The 24,584-nt window shown below is 38.4% G+C and overlaps 1 protein-coding gene across 3 annotated transcripts in view; it reads left to right on the top strand.

The window, feature by feature from the left end:
* The window catches only part of TTC8 (tetratricopeptide repeat domain 8), a 51,612-nt gene that overhangs the window by 4,692 nt on the left and 22,336 nt on the right, over positions 1 to 24,584 (top strand). For 2 of the 3 annotated variants that reach the window (XM_026515481.3, XM_044390007.3), the window contains exons 2-7: positions 11,642 to 11,762; positions 12,852 to 12,915; positions 13,022 to 13,181; positions 13,397 to 13,486; positions 16,493 to 16,537; positions 23,846 to 23,931. In XM_026515481.3, coding sequence (XP_026371266.1) covers positions 11,642 to 11,762; positions 12,852 to 12,915; positions 13,022 to 13,181; positions 13,397 to 13,486; positions 16,493 to 16,537; positions 23,846 to 23,931 — 566 coding nt within the window. Of the gene's footprint in view, positions 1 to 11,641; positions 11,763 to 12,851; positions 12,916 to 13,021; positions 13,182 to 13,396; positions 13,487 to 16,492; positions 16,538 to 18,835; positions 18,908 to 20,243; positions 20,250 to 23,845; positions 23,932 to 24,584 lie in introns of all 3 variants that reach the window. The other variant, XM_026515482.3, reaches the window with a different exon arrangement.

Below are 24,584 nucleotides of genomic sequence, written 5' to 3'. Positions count from 1 at the left end.
AGTTTCCTTTGATTAAAAGCTTAAAAATTCTCTTTCCTTCCCTTCCAACATGAATCCAGGATGGCATATCTGTATGGGTTAGGCACGGAGTCTGGCACACAGGGGCTCTCATTATGTATCTCCTGGGTGAGTGTATTGATTGTATCCGTGTGTGTGTGTGTTTAAGATATTATTGTTAAGTAATCTCACCCAATGCACGGTTTGAACCCATAAACCCGAGATCAAGAGTTGCATGCTCTTTTGACTGAGCCAGCCGGCACCCGTATGTGTTTTGATGGCATTAGGCGTATGTACCACCTTCCCTTCTGTTTACAAAGACCATCTTAGTTGCCTGAGGACCTTTGTGTCCTTCTACCCCCATAGGTTTCTGAATATATATTTACCTTTTCAAATAAATGTGATTTCATTATGGACATTCTTAACTCATTTCTTGATTTGAGGCTCAGGTTTTTGTTTGTTTTTTTGTTTCATTTTTCTTATTCCCACCACAAAATAGAAATAATTATGTGATGTGATAGAGGTGCTAACTATTGCCATAACGGCGATCATCTTACCATATATAAATGTGGCAAGTGAACATGTTGTACACCTTATTATTTTTTAATCAGTTAAGAAAATTTTTCCTGGATTCCTCCAGGAGAGTGTCTCTGATAGTGGTTATCATCACTGGCATTTCCTATGATGCTTTGATGCTTTCATTGTTTCAGTGGAGGAAGTTAAATGATGGAGAGACCACCAGTCTATGAAAAGCTAACAGAAATGTGGTCAGAGCAGAGGCAGATGGTCCTCAGCCCTGCAGTGAGCTGATTTATCTTCACATGCTCCTTTACTCTCGTGGGCTTTTTTTTTTGAGGTTTCTACATTTTAGAGTATTTTTTCCCCACAACTCTTTGAATTACCATTCCTGTGCCACCAAACGGATTTTAGTACAAAGGAATGACTTTGAAGCAGTGTCTGGACACATGGACAAGCAAGGAAGTTAAAATATTTTTTCTGTGTGCCAAATGGATTCAGTTTTGCTCTCCCCCCACCCCCTCCCAAGACAAAAATAGCTTTTGTTTTGGATGTTATTTTTCACTTTTGGTTTTGCTTATTTTTGTCCCAGGTGAGGAGAACCTCTCTAAAGTGATTTATTATTTGTGAATCTTTCTTTAGGCTCGTCCAGGGAGCTTCTCAAAAAACCCATTTTGGTCCTGATACATCATCAGCCTTTTAGGATAAGCCCACCTGAGACTATTCCTTTTACATTTATTTCTCCTTTCAGAGATACAATTTTGGTATCCTATCATCCTATCATCAAAAATATTTAAGTCGTGCCTTGTACTTTCCATTAGGACATCTGGATTTTATTTCATTTTGATTCTTGCCAAAATCAGGGTAGTTAGGCTGGTCAGGGGGGTGTACTATGGAATCGCATGTTTCCTTAAAGTAATACATTTTTATTTGGACACAAAAGGACTGAAGGATAGGTTGACTGTAATAACATGGTATTTGGTAATGGGAAAGGTTCTTGAAGAAGATGGATTGTGAACTGTTTTTCCCAGGTGCAGAATAGTGAGAAAATGAGAGGGCAGGGTCTGTTAGTATGACTTTAAGGTTCTGATCTCTTGAGAATAAAGAAAGAAAGATAACTGGTTAATTTATTGTAGCTTCCCGGGTTGATAAAATACAGTAAAAACAAGAAATTCATAGAGAGGCGTTGTCCTTTTTCAAAGTGTTCTTTAAATTGTGATTGAAAAAGTGGTTATAGGGGCGCCTGGGTGGCACAGCGGTTAAGCGTCTGCTTTCGGCTCAGGGCGTGATCCCGGCGTAATGGGATCGAGCCCCACATCAGGCTCCTCTGATGTGAGCCTGCTTCTTCCTCTCCCACTCCCCCTGCTTGTGTTCCTTCTCTCGCTGGCTGTCTCTATCTCATAAATAAATTTTAAAAAAATCTTAAAAAAAAAAAGTGGTTGTAAGCTATAAAAGGGAGAAAAGCAAAACGGTCTTCCTTCCACACAGCAATGTGACCTAGAGGGAACGCTTGCTGTTTCGGCTCATGTCCATCACCCTGATTAGTTGCTTAATCTGATTACTGTTCTTTGTGTTCCATATGTCAGATGCATGGCTTTAAAACCAGCCCCAATTTTTTTTTAGCTCCATTATAATTAAACAGTTCATAAAACATGCAGGTTTTTCAGGCAGTGAGGTTTCTAAAAGACAGTATGCTTTTATTATAGGGTAGATTTCTGATAGATTTTCAAATTATTAAAATCAGTGATTCTGGGAGTGGGAGTGTTGGCTGTATATCAGAATGGGAATTCACATTCTCCTCCCCAATCTCTACTTATAATGAGAGATGTTACAGAGAGGAGGGGATTATTATTGTAAATGATTTAAAGATAGAGAAAAGGCTGAAAGCCACTGGCTTAGAGGAAAGACATGGAACCAGGGGCCCCCAGTGAGCTACATCTTAGAAGTGGATTGAGACAACGATCTGGTGCTCCAAGCAAAACAAAGCAAAACAAAACCATCTTTCTGTATGATTAGCTAATTTATTTCCTCTTTGGGGCCATGGAGACTCAGCCAAACTTAATCTTTTGATTCTTATACTCTGTGGGGCAGTTCATTTTATGAATTTGTATTCCTGCTGAATTAGAGATTACATTTCTACTTGGATACTTGGTCCCTAGATCTCCCTAAACCTTCTGACACCCATCTATTTCTCTGTTCTCTTACATTTTTTTTTTCCTTCTTGTCACTGCTAACTTCTGAATAATGTCTCAGTAGTTTCAGAGCAGAGCCGGGTCAGACTCATTAGCCAGCGTAAGTATTGGTGGCAATTACGAAGTCACATTCAGAATTATCTAGAGATTTGATTCCCTGAAGTAATAGCAACAACCTAAGAGAGAAAGCCTTACCCTGGGAAGGAAGGAAAGAAACAAACTGATGTGAATTGAAGTTGATGCTAATGAGTATTTGCTGGTTTGAGGCAGTGTCACTCCTCTCCCTGTCCTCTCACTCACTCACTTTGAAGGAGAGTCAAAGGGAAGTCTTAATTTGATGTGCCACAACTGGGAGTTAGTTCTGTGTCTGAAAAGGGCAGTAATAGTGAGTTTGGTGCTTTTCTGTTCATTATAGAATTGTTTTTATAAAGAAATTCCATATGACTGATACTTCTTATTGAAAGTGGTAGCACCTTATTCATTAACTATGATAGCATATGTGAAAAGACTGTGAAAATTATGAAATATTCTTAAAAATGCAAGGTTTTCTTTTTAAAACTGTCCTATAGACACTATTGCTCCAATTCGAGAGGAGGGCTAGGTTACAGAGGTTGTATGATTTGTTCAAGGTCATGCAGCTAAGTGACTCCCTGAGGATCAAGCCCAGCTCTTCTGACTCTAGGGCTAGGCCTGGTGCTTCATTTTTTTCTTTTCTTTCTTTCTTTTTTTTTTTTTAAGGAGAGGGAGGGAGAGAGAGAGAGAGAGAGAGAGAGAGAGAAAGTTGGTTGGGGAGGGAAAGAGGGAGAATCTTAAGCAGGCTCCACTAGCATGGAGCCTGACACAGGGAGCCTTACACGGGGCTCGATCTCACAACCCTGAGATCATGACCTGAGCTGAAATCAAGAGTTGGACACTTAAAAAAAAAAAAAGAGAGAGAGAGAGAGAGTTGGACATTTAACCGACTGAGCCACCCAGGCTCCCCTAGGCCTGGTGCTTTCTACTCAACTGTGTTGATACCCATGGAAATAATCTGCTAGACCAAATGAACCTAACTTGTGGTTCCCTATTTGGGTGGATTAATTTAAATAACAGACTATAATTGGGAGACCCAAACATGAAGGTCCCAGTGATTTAAAAAAAAAAAAAAAAAAAAAAGTTTTGCCCTATCTCTAAATTAAAACATCCTGACTCTTCCTTCTTAGTCCTGCTACTCCTGATGGATCTCCAGTCCAGACCAGCCATACCCAACCTTGGTCTTCCTCACCGTATAGGAGCCAGCTTTCATGCCTTGCTATGATCCCACATACTCAGCAAAGTGCAGGCTCTTGACTCAGAGTGTCTAGGTTCCAATACTGTCTGTACACCTCAACCTCAGGGTTTTCTCATCTGTAAAATGGGGATGATAATATGCCTACCTCAAAGGGTTGTTGTGAGCATTAAGTTCATTAAAGTATGGTAAGTGATCACAAATGTTAGCTGCTATTGTCTCTGCATAGCTAGAGGTGTTTGCGCGTAGGATTCTGTCATTGATATTTTTCTGAAAGGATTGTTGGTAATCTGGAAAGCATCCGTGAGGAGAGTGTTCAGTGAAATTGATGATAAAGTGATGCTGAATATAGTTCATAGATCCCTGGCACTCAGGAATTTCCAGAATAATCTCCTTCCCTTTTCTCTGACTCCCTTCTGATCTCCCACATATTCTGTTTTCCCCTCTCCCTCTAAGTCAGCTATAACTGGCCCCTAACTTGAATTCAGCATTTGATACGTTTCATTGCAATTTATATAATTCTGTGCCTTCCTGATAGAATGTTTTCAGCGTCCAGCAAGGTGGGATGTCAGGGGCATGTTTCGAACTATCGTGTTCTCTGCCTCCCTCCTGGTTCTGTCTTTCTCCTTCTTCCATTTAGGCAACCTCACCTGTCTCTCCACCTTCCCATCCTCTCAGCCTCTCGATGTCTTCTCTGACCTTCTCTTTGCACTTCATTTCCCCACATGCTCTTGACCTGCGTGGTAAATCACAGATGTGTTCCTGGGGGGCAGAAGAACCACGTGGAGCACAAAGACCTTTATCAGTGAACAGAACACCGAGGCTGTGCTGGCGGTTTGCGTTTGGGCCACTGGAAGCATCTTCTTGCCCTTGGCAGAATAACAGGCGTCCAGCTTTTACTTACTATCAGAGGCTTCTAGCTCTTACACCTGTTTTGTTTTCCTTTTCAAGTGTTATCTGCAGTCACCTCTGGTAAACGTTTTTCCCCTTTCTGTATGGAACTTACCTTGTACCTCTCCTACGCTTGATGCTGCCACCCTGCCTTATTATATCCAGCTCATTTTTTAAATCTCCAAGGTGCCCTGGCAAGGACGAGCTCTGGCTTCTTTGTGTGACCTTGAGCAAATTATATGACCTCTCTGAATTGGCTTCCTGATCTCTCAAATGGATAAGAGCACTGACCTGCCTCCCTCCTGTGGTTGTTAGGAGACTCAAATGAGATGGTGGGTCATACAGACATGTCTACAAATAAATAGAAGAAAGAATAGGCTTATTTCTTCTGTCATCTCATTGCCTGTATCGGTACATTTAAGTATGGACTGTGGGGTCCAGGCAATCTGTACTTTTCCAGATCTTCCTCATACACATTGGAATTGAAAACCTCCAGTTGCCATATATTCTTAGTTGCTGTTTTGTGTTCAGTTCAGCTGCTTGCCAAATATTCTCTAAATCCCACTCTCTTGAGGGCTTCACTTTTCTAGCCTAGCTTAGCCTTTGCCTCTCACGTTCCTACTGTGTGTTGTGCCACAGAAATTCCTTATCTTTGTATGGTGACCAGATGGCTTACACGTTGCTTGTATACATAATCTTAAAAAAATATTTAGGGTATTCTCCTTGGGTTTTAGAACTATAGAAAGCAAGGCAAGGCAAGATCTTTTTTTTTTTTTTTTTCTCTGTTTTGTTTCTTAGTAGCTTCCCTAATAAAACATGCTGCCAATTAAGTGTTCAGTGCAGGTTGCTAACGGTAAATATATAGATGTAGATGTTTTGTAAATAAATTTGTTACAAGTCTGACTTTTTCCCAGTGGATTTCTATTTAATTTGGACAGAAAAAACCCTGAGTTTATTAGCACCTGACACTAATTTATATGACATAGTCTATTTATAAACATTTCTCAGACTACATTACAGTCAGAATTAATTTTTCATCTTTAGCCACTAATCCCCTTACGTATATGTGGAGCAGAAGGGTTTGTAGTATGTGGATTTTCTTCCTCCTCCCCAAGTGATTAAAGTCTAAATGTTTTAACCACCATGAGCTTATTTTTGAGTATAAAGAAATGTTTCCTTGGTATAGTTGTAAAATTATTTTTAATTTCTTCATTAAACAAGTAGTTAAGATAACTTCTCTGTGCTTTAAGTGAGGTTAGAGTAATTAGAATTTCCTACCTGTAGAAAATTCAGCACTCTTCAGTGTATATTAGTTTTACACCAATACCAACATCAGTATTAGTACATCCAAAATTCTTGAAAGCAGTTGTGGAGAAATATTAAAGTTAATATTTGGATTTTTATTGAATGAGTTTGAGTCTACTTACACATAACTAATTCGTCACTAAGACTTTTTATTTTAGAAACTGTATTTCTTAAAAATGTTTACTACCTTCTTAATGCTTTCCAGGAACCAGATCCTGAATTACCACTGTCTCAGGTAAAGGTTTAGCTGCAACCTTTAGTTTAGAGAATGCTGTAATTCCAATTGCTTACTTGTTCCTATAGATTAGAAATCTTGCTGCATATCTATTAATGCTGTTATAAAATTAGCCATCTCTACCAGACATTTGGTACCTTTTTATGTGAAGTATTATATTTCCAATATTTTTATATCTATGGATGAGTAGTCTACGGTCTTAAGACTTGGAGCTTAAATAGAAATGACCAATATTGACCAGAGGATGAGAAAAATAGAGGAGGAAAGGGGAACCAGGAGCTTAGAAAGGGAGTCAAGAAGTCAGCAGAGCCCCAAGTGTCCCAAAAGACCGTGCTGGGTAGGCCAATATGTCTTGAGTAAAGAGCAGGCTGACTCTCCTTGGGAAGGGGTTGGTTTTAGAGAGCGGTGCCTGCCACCAGGAGGAAGAAAGGAAGGGAGACTGGCCAGATAGCCATGTCTATGAAATCATCGTGGTTAGAGATGGGAGGTGGCCAGAGAGACCTGCTAAATGGATAAGACACAGTGAATGGAGGGAACCCAAGGAGAAGAAGTGAAGTTTAAAAAAAAAAAAAAAAAAAAGGTGAAGCTTTTAACTCAAGAGCCAGTAAGTCTGGGAATAAGGTGAAGGGATGAAAGTGCTACAAATCAGAAAGCTTAAATATTGCCAGGTGTTTGCCCTGCCACGTGAGAGAGAATTGTAACAGTGGTTTTTAGCTAAATAAATGATTTGGAACCTCATATGTACTTCATATGAGTAATCATCTAACCTTTTAGAAGAAAGCAAGATACAAAGTACTCTGATGGAGGTCTGTGTGGCATTAAACAAGCACCGTAAATAGGTTAAAATGTAGCACTCTGTTCTTGAAAAGGATTTTAAAGAAACTTGTCTGCACTGCTCAAATTCGTGATTTCCAAATTGATAGATGGCACAAAACTGATTTTTTCCTTATATATGTACAATTCATTTGAGAAGGACCTAAATTATAAATAGAGTAAGTAAGGGGCTTGTTTTCAGTAATTTTGGAAGATTTTGTTAAAATTAAATTAAATTAAAACACCAATAATTGTTGGTATGGTTTTAAAACTGTAAATGGCAGGATGGCTGGGTGGCTCAGGTCATGATCACGGGGTCCTGGGATCGAGTCCCATGTCAGGCTCCTTGCTCAGCAGGGAGCCTGCTTCTCCCTCTCCCTCTGTCTGCTGCTCCCCCTGCTTGTGCTCTCCCTCTCTCTCTCTCTGTCATATAAATAAAATCTTAAAAAAAAAAAACAACCAACACTGCAAATGGCATTTGAAAGTGTCCAAGCAGCACAGGGACTTGAAGTTTACTTTCCTGTTCTGTTACTTTAGACTGAATTATCCACCGGATAGTGATCTAAGAGAATAAGAAGGGAACACGTCTGACAGGATTCTTTTGAGTTCATTCTTCACACATTTTGCCTTCCTCCTTTGCACATTTTTACAACTTCAAAATAAATGAGGCTTTACGATAACAATATTTTGTGCCTAAGTTTTCGTTTTCATAGAGTAGGCAGAGTGTCAAATGTTACTGATTCTTATGATGGCTCAATCAGGTTAGACAGACTGTTCTTAGGCGGCCTTATTCTAATAATAACCTAACAAAATTGTTTCTCTTATGTCTTAAACTAGTGGCCTCAGATTCTGTATTAAAAGGAACAGGACAATTTAAGCATGTTTTGCTCGGTCACTAGTTTTTTTTAACCTTTTCATATGCTTATTTTCATAACTAAAATTGGATCAAACTCACAGAAGATAGTACAAGCAAGGCATTCTTTCCCTGATGTTATTGCCTCAAGAGTAATGTCCTGCACACTGCCTCAGTAGGTGAATGAGATGGGATTATGTTTCACAGACAAGGAAGGATGTAATTGACAGGATGATTACTCACTTAGACTGGCAGAACCTATGCTTTTCCCTTTAGAGAAGTTCCTACACTTCTGTGATTTTTGTTGATTTCACAGTACTTCCAATGGGTAGGTAGGTATTCAGATGTGTTCACTACATGACCCTGTCATTTAGTAACAAAACATATCTGATAACACCAATTTATATTTTTATTCAGATTCAAGGGGTTTAGGATCAGCCATTGTGCTTTGTTATGCGTTTTACTTTAATCACTGATTAGTTTTGAACTTTTTTTTTTAAACTTAAACAGAGGATTTTAGGGCTGTAAAACATTTGGCTTGTTTCCAAAATAAAATTTTTAATTTTTTTTTTAAAGCCAAAGCCCCATCTGCTGTTTTCATCAAAATCCTAAGAATTGTTCACATTGCCAAGAGCAGTTCTTTGAATACAATCTGATGTTTAATCAGGCAGTGAAATGTGATTTTCAAGGTCATTTTTGTTAGGACAGAAGGAAAATCGGGAAGATTAATATTCTCAAATACTGATGAAATTTAAAATTAAGTACTGTTTTAAGTAGATTTTATTTTAGATCTTTAAATATACAAGATTCCCACCATTATTTCTACTTCCGAAGACTTAGGTTCTAGAAACTGAAATAAATATAGATCTCTTTACCTTTTTGAAAAAGTGAATTCTTAATGGAATCACATTTTTTAAAAGATGTGAAGCATTTATTCATTTGGTGGGGAGGGAACAGTGGATTTATTCTCTTTTGTTTTGCTTAGCCTAATATTTAAAAAAGTTGCACCTTCTTAATATTTGAGAGGTTAGTAGGCATGATGGAGTGGACTATAATAGTAGGTACATGCAAATTGTTAAAAGATATGTGCAGGGATAATTACTGCCCAACTATATAAATGATACTATAATAATAAAAACTTGGCTTTTAGAAAGTCGATTGAACTAGGACTCCAAGTCATAGTTTTGAAGCTTCATGAGCTCCTCGTCCTCAGGATGAAAGTCCATACACCTCACTGTGGCATATTCGGGGTCCCTCATCTGCCCTTTGCCTTTTTCTCCAGCTTCTTCTCTGACTGTTGCCTCAGCTGAACCCGATTCAGCCGTACTAAGCTGTTCTGGATTTGCCAAATTTGCCGTGAGCCTTCCAGCTAGCCTGCCCTGGTCCCACTGCTTTGCCTAGCACACTCTTTCCAGTCTTGGCCACTAGCAAACTCTTTTCTCCTACCCTTCCTCCACCCCCCAGACAACTGGGTGCCTCTCTCTGTCTTCCCATAGTATGCTCCAGACTTTTATTATTGCACTTTTCCTACAACACTGAAATTCGTGTGAGCTAGGAGAGCCGTGGCTTACTCATCTCTGTTCTCAGGCCCTGGCATGCATGTAGCAGGTGCTCCCTAGTAATATGGGAGTGAATCAGTGGAGCCCACATCCTGCTTTATTGTTTCAGAAAAAATGCTGGAGTCCACCAGACTGCTGAACAAGGAATGCCCTTTTGAGAAATGAAAGCCATCAGATCCTTGCAGGGCAGTATGAGGTGTGGGGGCTCAAGATAAATCAGGATTACTTATTTCCGTCTTTGAAGTTAAATTAAACCATTAGTTCAAGCCAGGGAGGATTTCCCTGACCCCTGAGCATACTTGTATAGATCTGCCAACCTTCCTGATCTTTGAGGATTGAAAACCTCCAATTGTTTCCACACTTTGGTGGCTCCCACAGTTAGATGCAGTTCCAATTGGAATTGATTTTTTTTTAAAACAAATTCTTTGATCCCGTATTCTGCTCATTCAATTGTGTTAAATCCACACAGTTGAAACATTTTATTATAAGTTATCTGATGAGAATCCAGTAAACCTTACCCAGGAAAGTATAAGCTTAAAAAACCCAATCATCTAACCAAATATAATTTCATTTTAGGAACCTAAGTATGGTATGAAGGCAGCCTTCTTTATTCCCATGAAAATGAAAGCACGAAGACTTTTCCTTAAAAATTTTTGTCTAATATATGCATTCCAATTATTTTAGCCCACAGAAGGATCCCTACTTTTTAATTCCTATAAAACTATTTTCTGTACCACACACTGTTACCTATCATGCACTGCTTTGCCTTGTCACTTAATTCAAATAGGTGATATGTTCAGGGAAATTAGAATCCCAAGTTTTAATCTTCTCGTGTTTCCTTTTCAGAACCTAGCCCAATGCCATGTAACTAGGAGGTGCTCAATAGATATGGACTGGCTGAGTGAATGCATCTCGGGTTCTTTATGTGAGGACTCTTTGGACCTCTGTAGCTCTCATCTGTTCCCCTCTCACTCCCTTTGCCTTCCTTCAGCCTGCCTCACAGCCAGATCCCTAGTGCGGTGAACCCTTCCCTCTTCCCCCCTGCCCCCCAAGTTTCCCTTGCTGCCACTTCCTTCGTATTATTAGTGTCAGGTCTGTGCTGCTGCCCAAGACTTGTCTTCTCCCCAGGTCCCCCACAGGCAAGCTTTATTGTTCTCTGCTTCTATTCTTTAGTGAAGCAGAGAGGTAAACATTTCTGATAAGGCCGTTTTAAATGTTTAACAAGATATTTAACTGTGCAGACCTCGACATCTAATTTCTCAAGGTAGAGCAAAGCTGATATTTTCCAGATTCCTAAATGACCTTTTCCATTCCCCCCCTCCCCCCACTTTCTAGCAGGTTTTCTACTGGCTAGATCACAAAGCAACCAAGATTGTGTTGATTAGTTATTGGGAATTGGGAGAAATTGATCTTAGTTCAAGTCAACATTTTTGGAATACCTAATGTGTGCAAAACCATAGGTGTTATGGAAAATTCAGAACTGGACAAGGTAAAAAGGTTTGTGCTCTGGGGAAGGGAGGGCTAACCTATGCCCAATAATTACAGAGTTTCTTGAATATGGTAAGTACATATAATAGAAGTATAAAGAGAATGCCCTATGAGAAAGGTAAGAGAGAAGTAAGTTTTGAGCTAAACAATCAGGAAGTGATGATGGGCTTCTGGTCCTGAAGGAGGAAGGCAGAAAGAGCACTGTGTTTGTAGCTTTATTAATTTGTTTTCAAATTACTATTACAGTAAAATTTCCTCTAAATCTTCTTTTACTTACAAAAAGCCATGTTAGAAGACTACCAGGTAATTACCACACTTTTATTTACTAGGTAATTGATCTAATGGGTGTTTCTTGATTAGTAATGACCTTGCCTTCTTGTATTAGTTTCTTGACATAGCCCTTTAAATCAGTATAATGCACTAAGTAGTAAACATGCCCAATAAAAAGTTAGACAATAATAAGGCTTCTATAGGTAGTACTTCTAATACTACTTAATATATGCTTTATTTTATCCATGCTTATAGGCAGCTTGGATTTTAAAGGCACGAGCACTAACCGAAATGGTATACGTAGATGAAATTGATGTAAATCAGGAAGGAATTGCAGAAATGATGCTGGATGAAAATGCTATTGCTCAAGTTCCACGTAAGTATTGGTTTTTCCCTTAAGTAAATGAAATGCCATTAGGAGGAATAATACTATTTGTATATAAAAGGATCACAAGACATTATATACATGAAAAAAAATTTATCAAGTAAATGGTCTCTATCCTTGCCATATAGGACAAAGACTTTCCTTCCCCAATTCAATGATATTATCTTAAACTTAAGATGTGAGATTGCTCTATAAAGCCATTTTTCAATAAAAGCTATAGGGTGCATTTAAAAATATTTTATATTTAAAATGTATTCTGGCTGAACTGCTTATCTAAATATATCAGAAGATTGTCTGAGAGTTGAAACACAGGAAACACCCAAACAACAGAATTGTTCTAAAAGGATTAAAAAAAAAAAAAAGATCACTGGAAAACATCACTTCACTGTAATAATTGAAGGTGGTTTGCTCTAATGCGTGATGGGAGGTGATGGGGTGAAATGCTGGCCTGTGAATGCCTTTCGGGATTGTCACAGAAGCCCAGTCCCCAGCTTGCAGATGTGTTGGCACAAATGGTGTTCAGTGATTACCATGACATATGGTGGTCTTGCTGGTATTTGATAGTTGTAACAGTTATCAGGCATTTATAGTTTTTGAAAGAGAACTTTTAAAGCTTCAAATGAAAATTGAGGAAAAAAAATACATATGGTTCATGTTAAAATGTCTTTTTTCTGCCCATCATTTTGCTCTTTTGGAGCTCAAATGTCTAAATTCTAGGTTCTGTATCAGAAATAAACTATGAGTATAGAACTATCTTTTGGTGCTTTGGAGCTTGCTAGCCTTGAGTTTGAACCCCAGCTTTACTAACAGGTTGACCTCTTTGCTTAACCCTCTAAGCCTTGGCTAAATGGGTGAATATTACCAACCTTACACCCTTAGTGTGAAGATTACATGTGATAACATAAAATAACGTGATAGATATTCAATAAATATCAGTCTCAAACACATTTCCCTAAAATACATTTCCTGTTATTAATGTCCTTTGCACCAGGCCGGCACATTTCTGAAAATTACATTAGCTGACAGTTTTTACAGATTAATAACTAATATAGTAATTGAATTTGCCATCTCATTTCATAGGCCCTGGCACATCTTTGAAACTGCCTGGAACGAATCAGACGGGAGGGCCTAGTCCAGCTATCAGGTATGTACTTCTGTTTCATATCCTCTGTCCTTAAATAGTGACCAGACTGTAGGAGAATCTTCCTTTATTGACCTCTTTGTATTTTCACAATGTACACTTTTCAAAGGCCAATCACTCAAGCTGGAAGACCCATTACAGGTTTCCTTAGACCCGGCACACAGAGCGGAAGGCCTGGCACTATGGAGCAGGCCATCAGAACTCCCAGAACCGCCTACACAGCTCGCCCTATCACCAGCTCATCTGGAAGATTTGTCAGGCTGGGAACGGTAAATTCTGTCAGCTTTACCACAGTTTTCTATTACCAAAGTAACTTTATTTTATATCGTTTTTTGCTATTGTTATAGTGGAAAGTTATATGGAAGACTTTTTACAGGTGATTCTTTTTTACTTATGTTGCCTTTATAATTTTTATGCTCATTGAACTCAATTTATGTTTCAGGAAAAAGTCTCAGGACTCTTGTTCTCTCATTTTTCCCCATAGGCTTCCATGCTTACAAGTCCTGATGGACCTTTTATAAACTTATCTAGACTGAATTTAACAAAATATGCCCAGAAACCTAAATTGGCAAAGGTATGTACTTAAAATGATCGTATGTTAGTAATGTTAGAATGTAATGAAGTAATGTTAGATATATTATCATAACAACATTGTAGGAAATAGAAAAAATTGTGAAGGAAAGGCGATGTCTTGATTGAAATGGAAATGTTTAATTACTGAACTATGTAAAATTTCTCTTAGTCTTTTGAGTTAAGGAAAGTCAATCAGAAGTAAAGTATATATACCATTATTATAGGAAATTCTTTTTCCTCTGATAAACAACAGCAATTTTTTAAAAAATTTCAATTCTAGTTAGTTAGCATACAGTGCAATATTGGTTTCTGGAATAGAATTCAGTGATTCATCACCTACATACAAACATGCAGTGCATATGCCAATAAGTGCCCTCCTTAATCCCTGTCACCCATCTAGCCCATCCCCCACCCACCTCCCTCCATCAGCCCTCAGCTTGTTCTCTACCTTTAAGGGTCTGTTATTTTTTGTTTTCCTTTCCTTTTCTTTTTCTTTCCCCCTTCCCCTATGTTCGTCTGTTTTCTTTCTTAAATTCCACATACGAGTAAGATCATATGGTATTTATCTTCCTCTGACTTGTTTCACTTAGCATAACACTCTCTGGCTCCATCCATGTCATTGCAAATGGCAAGAGTTCATCCTTTTTGATGGCTGAGTAATATTCCTGTGTGTGTGTGTGTGTGTGTGTGTGTGTGTGTGTGTGTATGTACGTGTACCACATCTTCATTATCCATTCATCAGTCATTGGACATTTGGGTGCTCTCCATAGCTTGGCTATTGTTGATAAAGGAACAGCAGTTTATAATGAAGAAGGTAGATATGCAGCAGCATCTTTGTGGAAGGAAGCCTAGAGGGCATCAGTGTGTGTGTGTTTTTCTTTTTCATCTTGGATTACTCTCAGAAAAATAATTTTCTATCCTTATAGAATTTTAGGACTGTCAAAAGGAAGATAAAAAAATATATACTTCTAATTAGTAATTAGGCAGGCATCTCAATATCACTGTCTAGCTTAGTGATCCTTATTGAGAATTACGTTAATAATTCTACCTACTCAAAGACTAGTTGCTCGGGGCACCTGGGTGACTCAGTCAGTTGAGCATCCAACTCTCCCTTTAGGTTCAGGTCATGATCTCAGGGTGGTGAGATGGAGCCCTGTATTTGGCTCTGTGCTTAGGGAGTCTGCTTGAAGATTTTCTCCCTCTGCCCCTCCCCCCACTTGCATGTGCATGCAGTCTCTCTCAAATAAATAAATAAATCTTAAAAAGATTAGATGCTCCTTTAAAGAGAAATAGAGGAAGTAAGTGTGTGTATGCATGGTGAGAGAGAGTGAGAAAGAGAGAAAGAGCCTGAGTGGTCCATGACCTTTTCAGTGTAAAGATAAACTTGGAGCTGAGCTTGGAATAATTCAGAGACATGAGCACTTAGGTGGTGCTGAAACTGGTCTAAGCCTAGCCCAGGTTTATAGCTGTAATATCTGTGAATTCTATGCACGAGTGCTGAGTTCATTCTGAATCCTAGTTCTAATGGTGTTTAACATATTTACTAAATGTCATACACTAGGGAATATAAGAATGGATGCTAGCCATACAGAGTTGAAATTAAAATCAGAAAAAGAAGTGTCATTTGATAGGGAATTAGCCTATAATAACACTGATGACATTTTTCTTAATTTCTTATTTGACAGCAATCTGGTCAACTTCATTTAGCAGAATTGTAAAGCTATACTTATTTCCCTTACCTTTGTGAGAATGGAGTATTAACAGCAACTCATATGGAATATCTGGTTCCCCTGCCCTTTTAGGCCATTTACTTGAGGTGGCTGGATGGCTAGTTGGTACCATTGCTGTTCTCTTTTTTAATGATTTATTTATTTGAGGGGCTGGGTGCGGAGGAAGACAGAAATTTAAGCAGACTCTGAGCTCAGTGTGGAGCCTGACGTGGAGCTCGATCCCGCAATCCTGAGATCACGACCTGAGCTGAAACCGAGAGTTGGTCGCTTAACTGACTGTGCCCCCCAGGTGCCTCTCACTGCTGTTTTCTCTCCAGGGAGTGCGGTCCATGAAGGCATCTCCCTCAAACTAACATGCTTCCAGAACAGACCTGGTTTGTGTTCATAGATTTAAACTGAACTAGATTTTGTGCTTTTTTAGTGTGTTGTAGAAATAATGCCCAGTTTTCTGTCTTTGGTTTCCAATTCGCCTTTACTCATCAGGACTCATTTCTAATAACGATTGCTTGAGTGGTCTGCGGTAACTTCTTTTCACAGCAGTGGTAGCACCAACTGCACTTTTAGCTTTTCTTCTTTGTAACAGAACCAACGGAGGGTTAGGTGTAGCTTTTAAAAGAAGGGCCTTGTCCTGATTTCTTTTTTCTTTCTTTGGTTGCCTCTTCTCTGGTAATAACCTTGATACGCTAGCCTCTTTGCAAGTGGGCTATGGGCAAATGGGATACCACCAAGGGGTAATTCAGTAAGTGCTTATTTATGCAGATGAGTTCAGTGAAGTTCTATAATGAAGGTTCTCAGACCGGGCTGCACACCAGAGTCATCTACACACCCCACTTTACACTTAAGCTCTACTCTGTTTCAAAAGGAACTTCCAGATTTTCCCCATGTCTAAAGTGTCCTTATCAATATCATAATCACTGTATCATCTGTGTAGTTTGTGTAAAAGAATGGGCTGAATCTGTTTTAGGATAATTCCAAAGTTGGTCTTTTCATTTGTCTCTTTCTAGTAAAATAGTATGTGTAATAGGAAAAACACTGTTTAGTTATTTGAGTTTCCCAGTTTGTTTTCTATAAAAGCAGGAATCAGGTATAAATCACCGTATTTTAAAATGGTGATTGTAACAAATAATGGATAGACCCTTCACTTATAAAGGCACTTGTAGAGTACCTTGTTATTTTGGTTCAACCCAGCTGATGTCAAAATGGTCTTTCAGTTTTGATGTAACAATAGAGTGCTTTTGTTAAAATCTAATGTATTTTTGGCATTTTTTTCTTTATAGGCTTTGTTTGAATATATCTTTCATCATGAAAATGATGTTAAGACTGTAAGTTTTGAATTCATGCTATTTTCTCTTGTAATTTTTCTAACTTTGGGACTTTTGATTCTGAAATGTTCTATTTCTTACCTTATAAATGGATGGAACTATTAAAAATTGGAGGATTACTGATACTTTCAAATTCACTGTCAGTTTCAATAGGAAAATTTGTTATAAATATAGAAGTGGTAAGAACTGTGCCTGATCCATAGAGTATATAGATATCCATTGAAGAGCAAGATACAGATAATTGAAAATATTGCATAATGTGCTTGTGCTACAGTTTATTTTTCATGCTCATGTAGGTTTACTCATATGAGTATTCCTGGTTTCTTTGCAATGCACCCCCTCCCCCTCCTTCAACATTTTATGATAGAAAAATTCAAACACACACAAGTAGAGAGAATAATATGAGCCAATATCACCCGTCACCCAGCTTCAGTAATATTCAATCATCTTGGACTTCTTAAAGAGTTTTAAGGTTTTTTTTTTTTTTAAAGATTTTTTATTTATTTATTCGACAGAGATAGAGACAGCCAGCGAGAGAGGGAACACAAGCAGGGGGAGTGGGAGAGGAAGAAGCAGGCTCATAGCAGAGGAGCCCGATGTGGGGCTCGATCCCGTAACGCCGGGATCACGCCCTGAGCTGAAGGCAGACGCTTAACCACTGTGCCACCCAGGCACCCCAAGAGTTTTAAGGTTATATGGATATGACTTCATTTGTTTCACTTTTTACATGCTAATATGCAAATAACCGGTTACCTCACAAATTTTGTCAAATTGAATGTAGTTGATTTTGCAGTGTCTAATAATAGCATTTTCCCTCATTTTCTTACTAGTTTAGGGGAAAAGCTTTATAACCATATGGTAAATATTCAGGAAAATAAAAACGTTTTCCTCAGTTGTGTTTTTTATGTGTCAACCACTGTGCTATATACTAGGAAAACTAATAAAAATATTTTTTCCTTGACTCCATAAGCCATGCAATCTAGCTGAGAAAATAAAATTGGCATAATGAAACAATTAACGAGATGATTGCCAAGCTGTGAAATTGTTACTAGGTAGCAAAGGGGAAAAAATATCAAAGGGGTGATATTAATAAAGAGCCACAAAGTAAGTCGGATTTTTGGGTGGAAGGAGGGAAAATAAATGTAAAGAAAGGGTAAAAACATGAGCAAGGTATGGAGTGAGAAATACATAGGCCGTCTACTAAGAAATGGGAGCATCAAAGAGACATTTTAAAGAAAGAAGTGGCAGAACATGATGATAGATTTAATGTGGAGGACAGAGGAAAGACACATCAAATCTGCCTTCTAAAGCTGTTACAAGAAGGAGGATTGTTTTACTGACAGAAATGGGATAATTAGGGAAGGAAGTCGGTTTCTATGGAAGCTGGATAATTCACTTGAAGGCATTTTGAGTTAGAAATTGTCACTGGCTATCCAAGTGGAGATACCGTTGCGCGTATTGGAAGATGTGGCCCTAACTGTAGGGGAGAGCCTGGGCCCCATACACAGAATGTGGACGTTGTCTGTCGTGAAGTGCTGGCGCATGTGGCCGTGTAGGGAAGAGAGGGAACTGCGGTTGGAGCAGAACTCATGCACATTTCTGTAAGTAAGTCGGTTCGTGCCATTTTCACTTAATATGAAGCTGGTCAGAGGCTTTCAGTGTGACATGTAAAATCATGTAGTTAAACTGTCCTTACTAGAAACATCCAAATAAAGGAGTCAGTCTCTACCCAGCATAAAGCTGTATCTTGACTTTTTGGGGATTAATTCAGTTATTGAAGAGACATGTATTCTTTCATCTAAAAATGTCTGAGCCATGGCAGTGTGCCAGCCACCGTTCAAAGGCCCTGAGATCACAGAGTGAAGCAGGCAGACAAAATCTCTCCTCTTTTGGAGATTATATCCTGGTTGTGCAAGGAATAGAGACAACTAGCAAATTTAGAAACACAGCCCATGTCATGGGATAATAAGTACTATGAGAGGACCGGAGCAGGGAGGCAGGTAGGGGAATAGACAGTGCCACGGGGCAAGATGCTATTTTGGATGGGGTGGAAAGTGGTCGAGACCTAATGAAGGGGGGCCGACTGTACAGTCCTGTGTAGGAAGAATATGTAAGTCAGAGAGAACTTTAACTGCAAAGGCCCTGGGTGGAAGCACGCTTGGATTGTTCAAGAAACAGTAAGGAGGCCGGGGTGGCTGGAGTGAGGTCTGTGAGGGGAGGAGTTGCAGACGATGGGTTCAGAAAGTAGACAGATTGTATGCTGTTTGTGGATCATGGTGATGGTGTCTTTATCAATAGATTCATCTTGAGGATGTTGCTCTACGTCTTGGCATTGATACAGTGGTGTTGAGGAATAGGAACCACATTGAAATAAAACAGGATTTATTCTCTGCCCTAACTGAACTTACATTCTAAAGATTCTAAGGATTCTAAGGACTCTGAAGAGTCTAACAGACTTTAACATTTACATATTACGTTTGAGTATTTTAGAATGCTTTCATGGTTCTTGATATTCATTGATTTAAAAAAATTTGAATATCTTAAAATCTTAAAATTTGAAAAACTTAAAGAGAGCAGTGACTTTCAAATGTTTTCTTTAAGCAGCACAACCTTTCTCTTCAAATGAAATCTCCTCCAGACCCTGCCGTATAAAACAGACAAAAGCAGGGCTGCTTGAATTCAAGCAGAAGTAGCAGACCAAGAACACACCCACCTGGCCTCCTCCTTACTCTTCCACCATGGGAGCTCCAGCCCCTCAAAGCCTGGGGCTCTTAAGTAGTTCCTAAATCCCACTGTTTCAGCATCACCTGGTGAATTTTAATGTAATGGATTTCTGGATCCTTGCTAGACTTCTTGAATCAGAATCCCAACGGGTATGTCTGGTAAATCTGTTGTTAATAAAAGCTCCATAGGCGATGCTGATTTTCAGCCAGCATTGGGAACTACTGCTGAAGAATATACTTTGAAAGGCAATGATTAATAGAAGGCTGGAATGCTAGGCCTTCTAATGTAGGAAAATAGAGCTGGGAGCACGAACAGGACTTATGGACAGGACATGAACAGCGTAACAAACAGATAGGAGGGAGTGTGTCTCCTGCCTCAATGGAGGAAGGCCACAAATTAAGAGAAAAGGCACAGCAAAAATGACTGCCAAATAGATCTCAGTAGCAAGCAAGTGACACATGAGAGCTAAAGTCCCCTCCTACTAATTTTATATTTTTATTCTTAGGAACATTGAAAGACTCTTTAATACTCCAAAAACAGGCAACATTGAACATAATTTTTGACTCTTTTTGAAATAGATCCTTATATTTCATTAAACAATACTGCTGAGAAAATTTATTTAAAGACTTTCTTGTAGACATTTGACTAGTGAAGAATTAAAAAAAATTAAACTAACAAGCAATAGAATAGTTCACAGTTTGGTTGGATTTACAAAGCAATCACAAAGGATGAAGACTTACTGATTCATTTCTCTCTCGGCACAGTGAACAGAAACAAAACAAAATGAAACATAGAAGGACAACAGAAGGGTGAAATATGTCCATGAGCATGATTTTAAAATGTTAGTGTTTGTTAAATAGGAAAAAGCTTATCGGACTTTGTTAGGAAATGTTTTATGGAAATGGAAATGATCCAGTAACAGAAAATGTACATTAGAGAAAATGTCAGTAAACAAGCATATTAGAGATGCACTTTCTAACACAAAAATGTTTAAAAATTTTTGCACTTGCAATTTTACATTTATGAAATTTGGGGAAAATGCTGGGAGAGAGAAGAGTAATTGTTACACCCGATATATTATAGATGATATTTTAAATGGTATTATATTTTGGAAAAGAGTATGATAATATAAAATAGATTACTATAAACATACTTTTTTTAAAAAAAAAAAGATTAATTTATTTGAGAGAGAGAGAATGAGCAGGTGTGAGGGGCAGAGGGAGAAGGAGACTCCCCGCTCAGCAGGGAGCCCGATGCGGGACTCGATCCGGGACCCTGGGATCATAACCTGGGCCAAAGGCAGACATTTAACTGACTGAGCCACCCACGCACCCCAGCCATAAACATACTTATTCCATTTATTTCTGTAATTTCCCTTCTCAAGAAGTATCACAAAGAAATGCTGTATTACGCAACTAATGAATCATGGAACTTTACATCAAAAACCAGGGATGTACTGTATGGTGACTAACCTAATATAATAAAAAAATATTATTATTAAAAAAAAAAAGAAATGCTGTATTTGCAAAGATGTTCATTGTAGCATTGGTCACAGTAGCAAAGCAACCTGGACGATAACCTGTATGTTCAGTGGTAGAAGATGAGCTTAGTAAATTACGATACACTGCACGCCGGCGCTTTATCCAGCCATTAAAAATCATAATTACAAAAATAAGGCAGAAACAGAAAAGTGTTTATAATGTTAAGCCAACGAAGCATACTCTTTAGCACATATGTTAAATAGAATTATCACTCTAAAGTTATAACATATACTAGAAGGTATTACCAAAAAATGGAAATAAAAGTATTACAGGGTTGACGTGGTATTGATTCTACAAGTATTTGCTAATGCCTACATAGTGCCAATAGCTGACATTACAACAGTAAATAAAAAAGCTATACCTCGTGGCACTAATGGAAATTATCTAAATTTACCAAAATTTTATCCAGTTTTTTCCAAAATTTTCAATAATGTTATAGCAACTTTTCATTTATAAATTTAGCTACAAATTAGGGGCAGTAATAAATTAGAATGCTTGTAATTGCATGCTGCTTATTATTTTCATCTGCTTACCCTCAATACACATTTTTCATAGAACATGAAATTAAGCAATTTTTGTTCTTATTTAGTGAAAAGCACAAGTTGTTAGTTCCTCTGTTTTCCTTTTATTCATTAATTTATTAATGGCTTATTGCTTGATTGGGTTATTCTTTAAACAAGGAATTACCGAGTGCCTGTGTATTGGTGCTGGGATGGATGTGAGCAGTATCGAGGAGGACAGATGCCCTGTGTGTTTTCTTACTCTGTTAAGGGCTCATCACATCATAGTTCTGTTATGGATCAGTTTGTTCCATTAAGATGTCATTTTAGGGGCGCCTGGGTGGCACAGCGGTTAAGCGTCTGCCTTCGGCTCAGGGCGTGATCCTGGCGTTATGGGATCGAGCCCCACATCAGGCTCTTCCGCTATGAGCCTGCTTCTTCCTCTCCCACTCCCCCTGCTTGTGTTCCCTCTCTCGCTGGCTGTCTCTCTCTCTGTCAAATAAATAAATAAAATCTTAAAAAAAAAAAAAAAGATGTCATTTTAGATTTTTACCACAAATGTTATTTTCTCAATGGGAGAAGGATTTAGGTAATGAGCAAAAAGCGTGCACTTGTGTATTTTTATACCCTTTTTCCCAATGTTTTACAACTTTAGCTGGAAGAAGAAAAGAGAAATTGTTTTTTTAACACGCTCTGTCCGTTAAGCATCTGCCTTCTGCTCAGGTCATGATCCCAGGATCCTGGGATCGAGCCCTGCATCGGGCTCCCTGCTCGGCGGGAAGCCTGCTTCTCCCTCTCACACTCCCCTTGCTTGTGTTCCCTCTCTCGCTGTCTCTCTCTGTCAAATAAATAAATAAAATCTTTTAAAAAAATGTATATTCTTTTTTACAATTTTTATTCTATATCAACAATTCATGTTAATTTCCTTAATCAGTTCAGCACAAACATCAAGGTCTTACATAGGAAGACTTGTTTTAGGACCATAAGCAAAATCAGCAGTCTGTAATAAGTGCTAAATCTAGCCTTGGGAAATTAGAATATGTGACAAATTTAGAGTGACTATTTTTCTGAAAAACTAGAAGGTTTGTTATATTAAACATGAGAGTGAATATGATCTATCTGCTGGAAGAGTTCTTTATAAAGATTAAGTTAAAATTAATATGTTCAGATATTTACCTTGCAGTCCTGAATTGAGCTGATTGAAAATATGGTTTTCCAGTATTTTCAGAGATAATGCTAATGAAAGTTATACTTTTTCCCTGAATTTTTTTGCTTCCAATTTTATGTCTGGCTTGGGGAAAAAGGAAAATAAGCATATGAAAGTAGTGTGTGGCTTGTTTTTAATTTCCATAGCTTTCAAATAGAAGTGTTGATTTTTTTTAGGTCCATTAGAACCTCAGTGTGGTGACATCATCCTTTTCTAAAGAGTTTGCATATTTAGAAATCTCCCCTGGAGCAAGAAAAGATGAGGAAACACAAGGAAAAGTTATTAATTCTGTGGTAGGAGATTGAAGGAAGTCATCTGGCTTGCGTTTCAGGAAAGAGTTCATATTAAGACACGGACAGTAATATGGGATATACTCTGAGCTAATAGAACTGAAATCTGAGAGTTACTTTAACTGTTGAATATCACAGTTATACTAACACTGGCTAGAGAATAAGAGCTTTCCAACCTTGAGATAAAGAATAATGAATATAATAAAACACGAGAATTCTCTTTTAACGAATAACCCGAGTTTTCATTCACTAGATCTTCACCTGAGCTTCAAATTTGTGTAAAGATCGATTTGCTTTCCTTTTTGTCCAAATGGTTTCCACTTGTTATGTATAAAATCCTAATTCCTAGTCATCTCATGTCTGATCTTGAATAAACACTAGAAGGAACAAACTACAAGGCATTAGAAAGAAAGGGATAAACACATGTAAAATAAGAAAGCAGCTCAGAGGATCTTTCTCAGTCTGCAGCAAAGACAAGTGTGACCGTCAGCATCACGAGATGTGAACTGGGGTCAGAATGATAGGACAGTGGTGATGGAAGACTTCGGATATCCAAGTGCCCTTGCTCATTTGAGGCTTCATACCTCCCCCTCTCTGCTTACTTGCTCTTTCTCTGTTTCTCTACGTCTGTCTTCAAGTGGGGCCTGCAGTTGGACCTGGCTGACACACCAAAGCCTTGGCGGCCACTGAGTTTGGAGGCACTTTGAATCATTGGACGGTAGAGAAAGGGTGGGGAGAGCATACAACTTAGGGGATTTTTTAATATCCATTTTGTGCCTTGTATATCAAAATTGTATTCTAATATATTGTACATCTGCTTTTCTTTGATCAGTTTTTACTATTCATCTGCTGCCAGCCCTCCTGTCTGGAACTGATTATTTAGGGAAAATTGGTGGAGCCATCTGGAAACATGAGCAACTTGAGTTTCTGTCTGATTTCTAATGCATGTTTTGATTGGTGCTAATTATACGGTTTATTTCATTATTTATTGTTTCTGTTCATTGTTCAAAACGAAAATCCTAATCCAAAATGAATTGTTTTCAAAGGCTTTGGACTTGGCTGCCCTTTCCACAGAGTACTCTCAGTACAAGGACTGGTGGTGGAAAGTGCAGATTGGAAAATGTTACTACAGGTAAAAATTTTGATTAGTTGTGAAGGGCTTAGACATGCTGTGGCATATTTTAGTCTCAACTCTGATCATTATTTTTCTGGGTGGGTTTCCTTGGGTAGAAATGAGAAATATGTCTTTGACTTAGGTGAGGAAGCATTTGAACATGGTAGCACTAAGGACTGATAGCTTTGGAATACTAAAATGGTAGTGCTGGGCAGGGGAAACTCTGAGACCATCAGATCCAACACCCTTTTTCAGATGAGGAAGCTGAGGCCAGAGAGAGCCTGTGATTTGTATCAGGAACTACTTAGTAAAAGACCAGTAACGGACCTGTTAGAACTGAGTCTGTTGATTCCCATTCCTCTTCTTTTGCTCTCAAGTCTTTTTATGTCCCCTGATGCCTCGCATGTGTAAAGTGCTTCACAGTTGAGAGCTAGCTTGTCCATATGTTACATTATCTCACTTAAATCTCACAGCACCTGGAGGTAGTTGCTATTACAATTAGCACTTTGTCCAGATGAGAAAAATTGAGCCTCAGAAAGATAAAGTGACTTGTCCAAATTCACACAGCCTGTAAGTGGCGGAACAAGAATTTGAGCTCAGCTTTCTGATGCCAGTTCTCTTACTACTTGCACAATTTCAGTGTTTCTCTAGGATCTGAATATTCTTGCATT

This window comes from Ursus arctos, unplaced genomic scaffold (genome assembly GCF_023065955.2).
Source record: "Ursus arctos isolate Adak ecotype North America unplaced genomic scaffold, UrsArc2.0 scaffold_25, whole genome shotgun sequence".
In the NCBI taxonomy this organism is placed as follows: domain Eukaryota; kingdom Metazoa; phylum Chordata; class Mammalia; order Carnivora; family Ursidae; genus Ursus; species Ursus arctos.
This window is presented reverse-complemented; position numbering and strand designations above follow the sequence as displayed.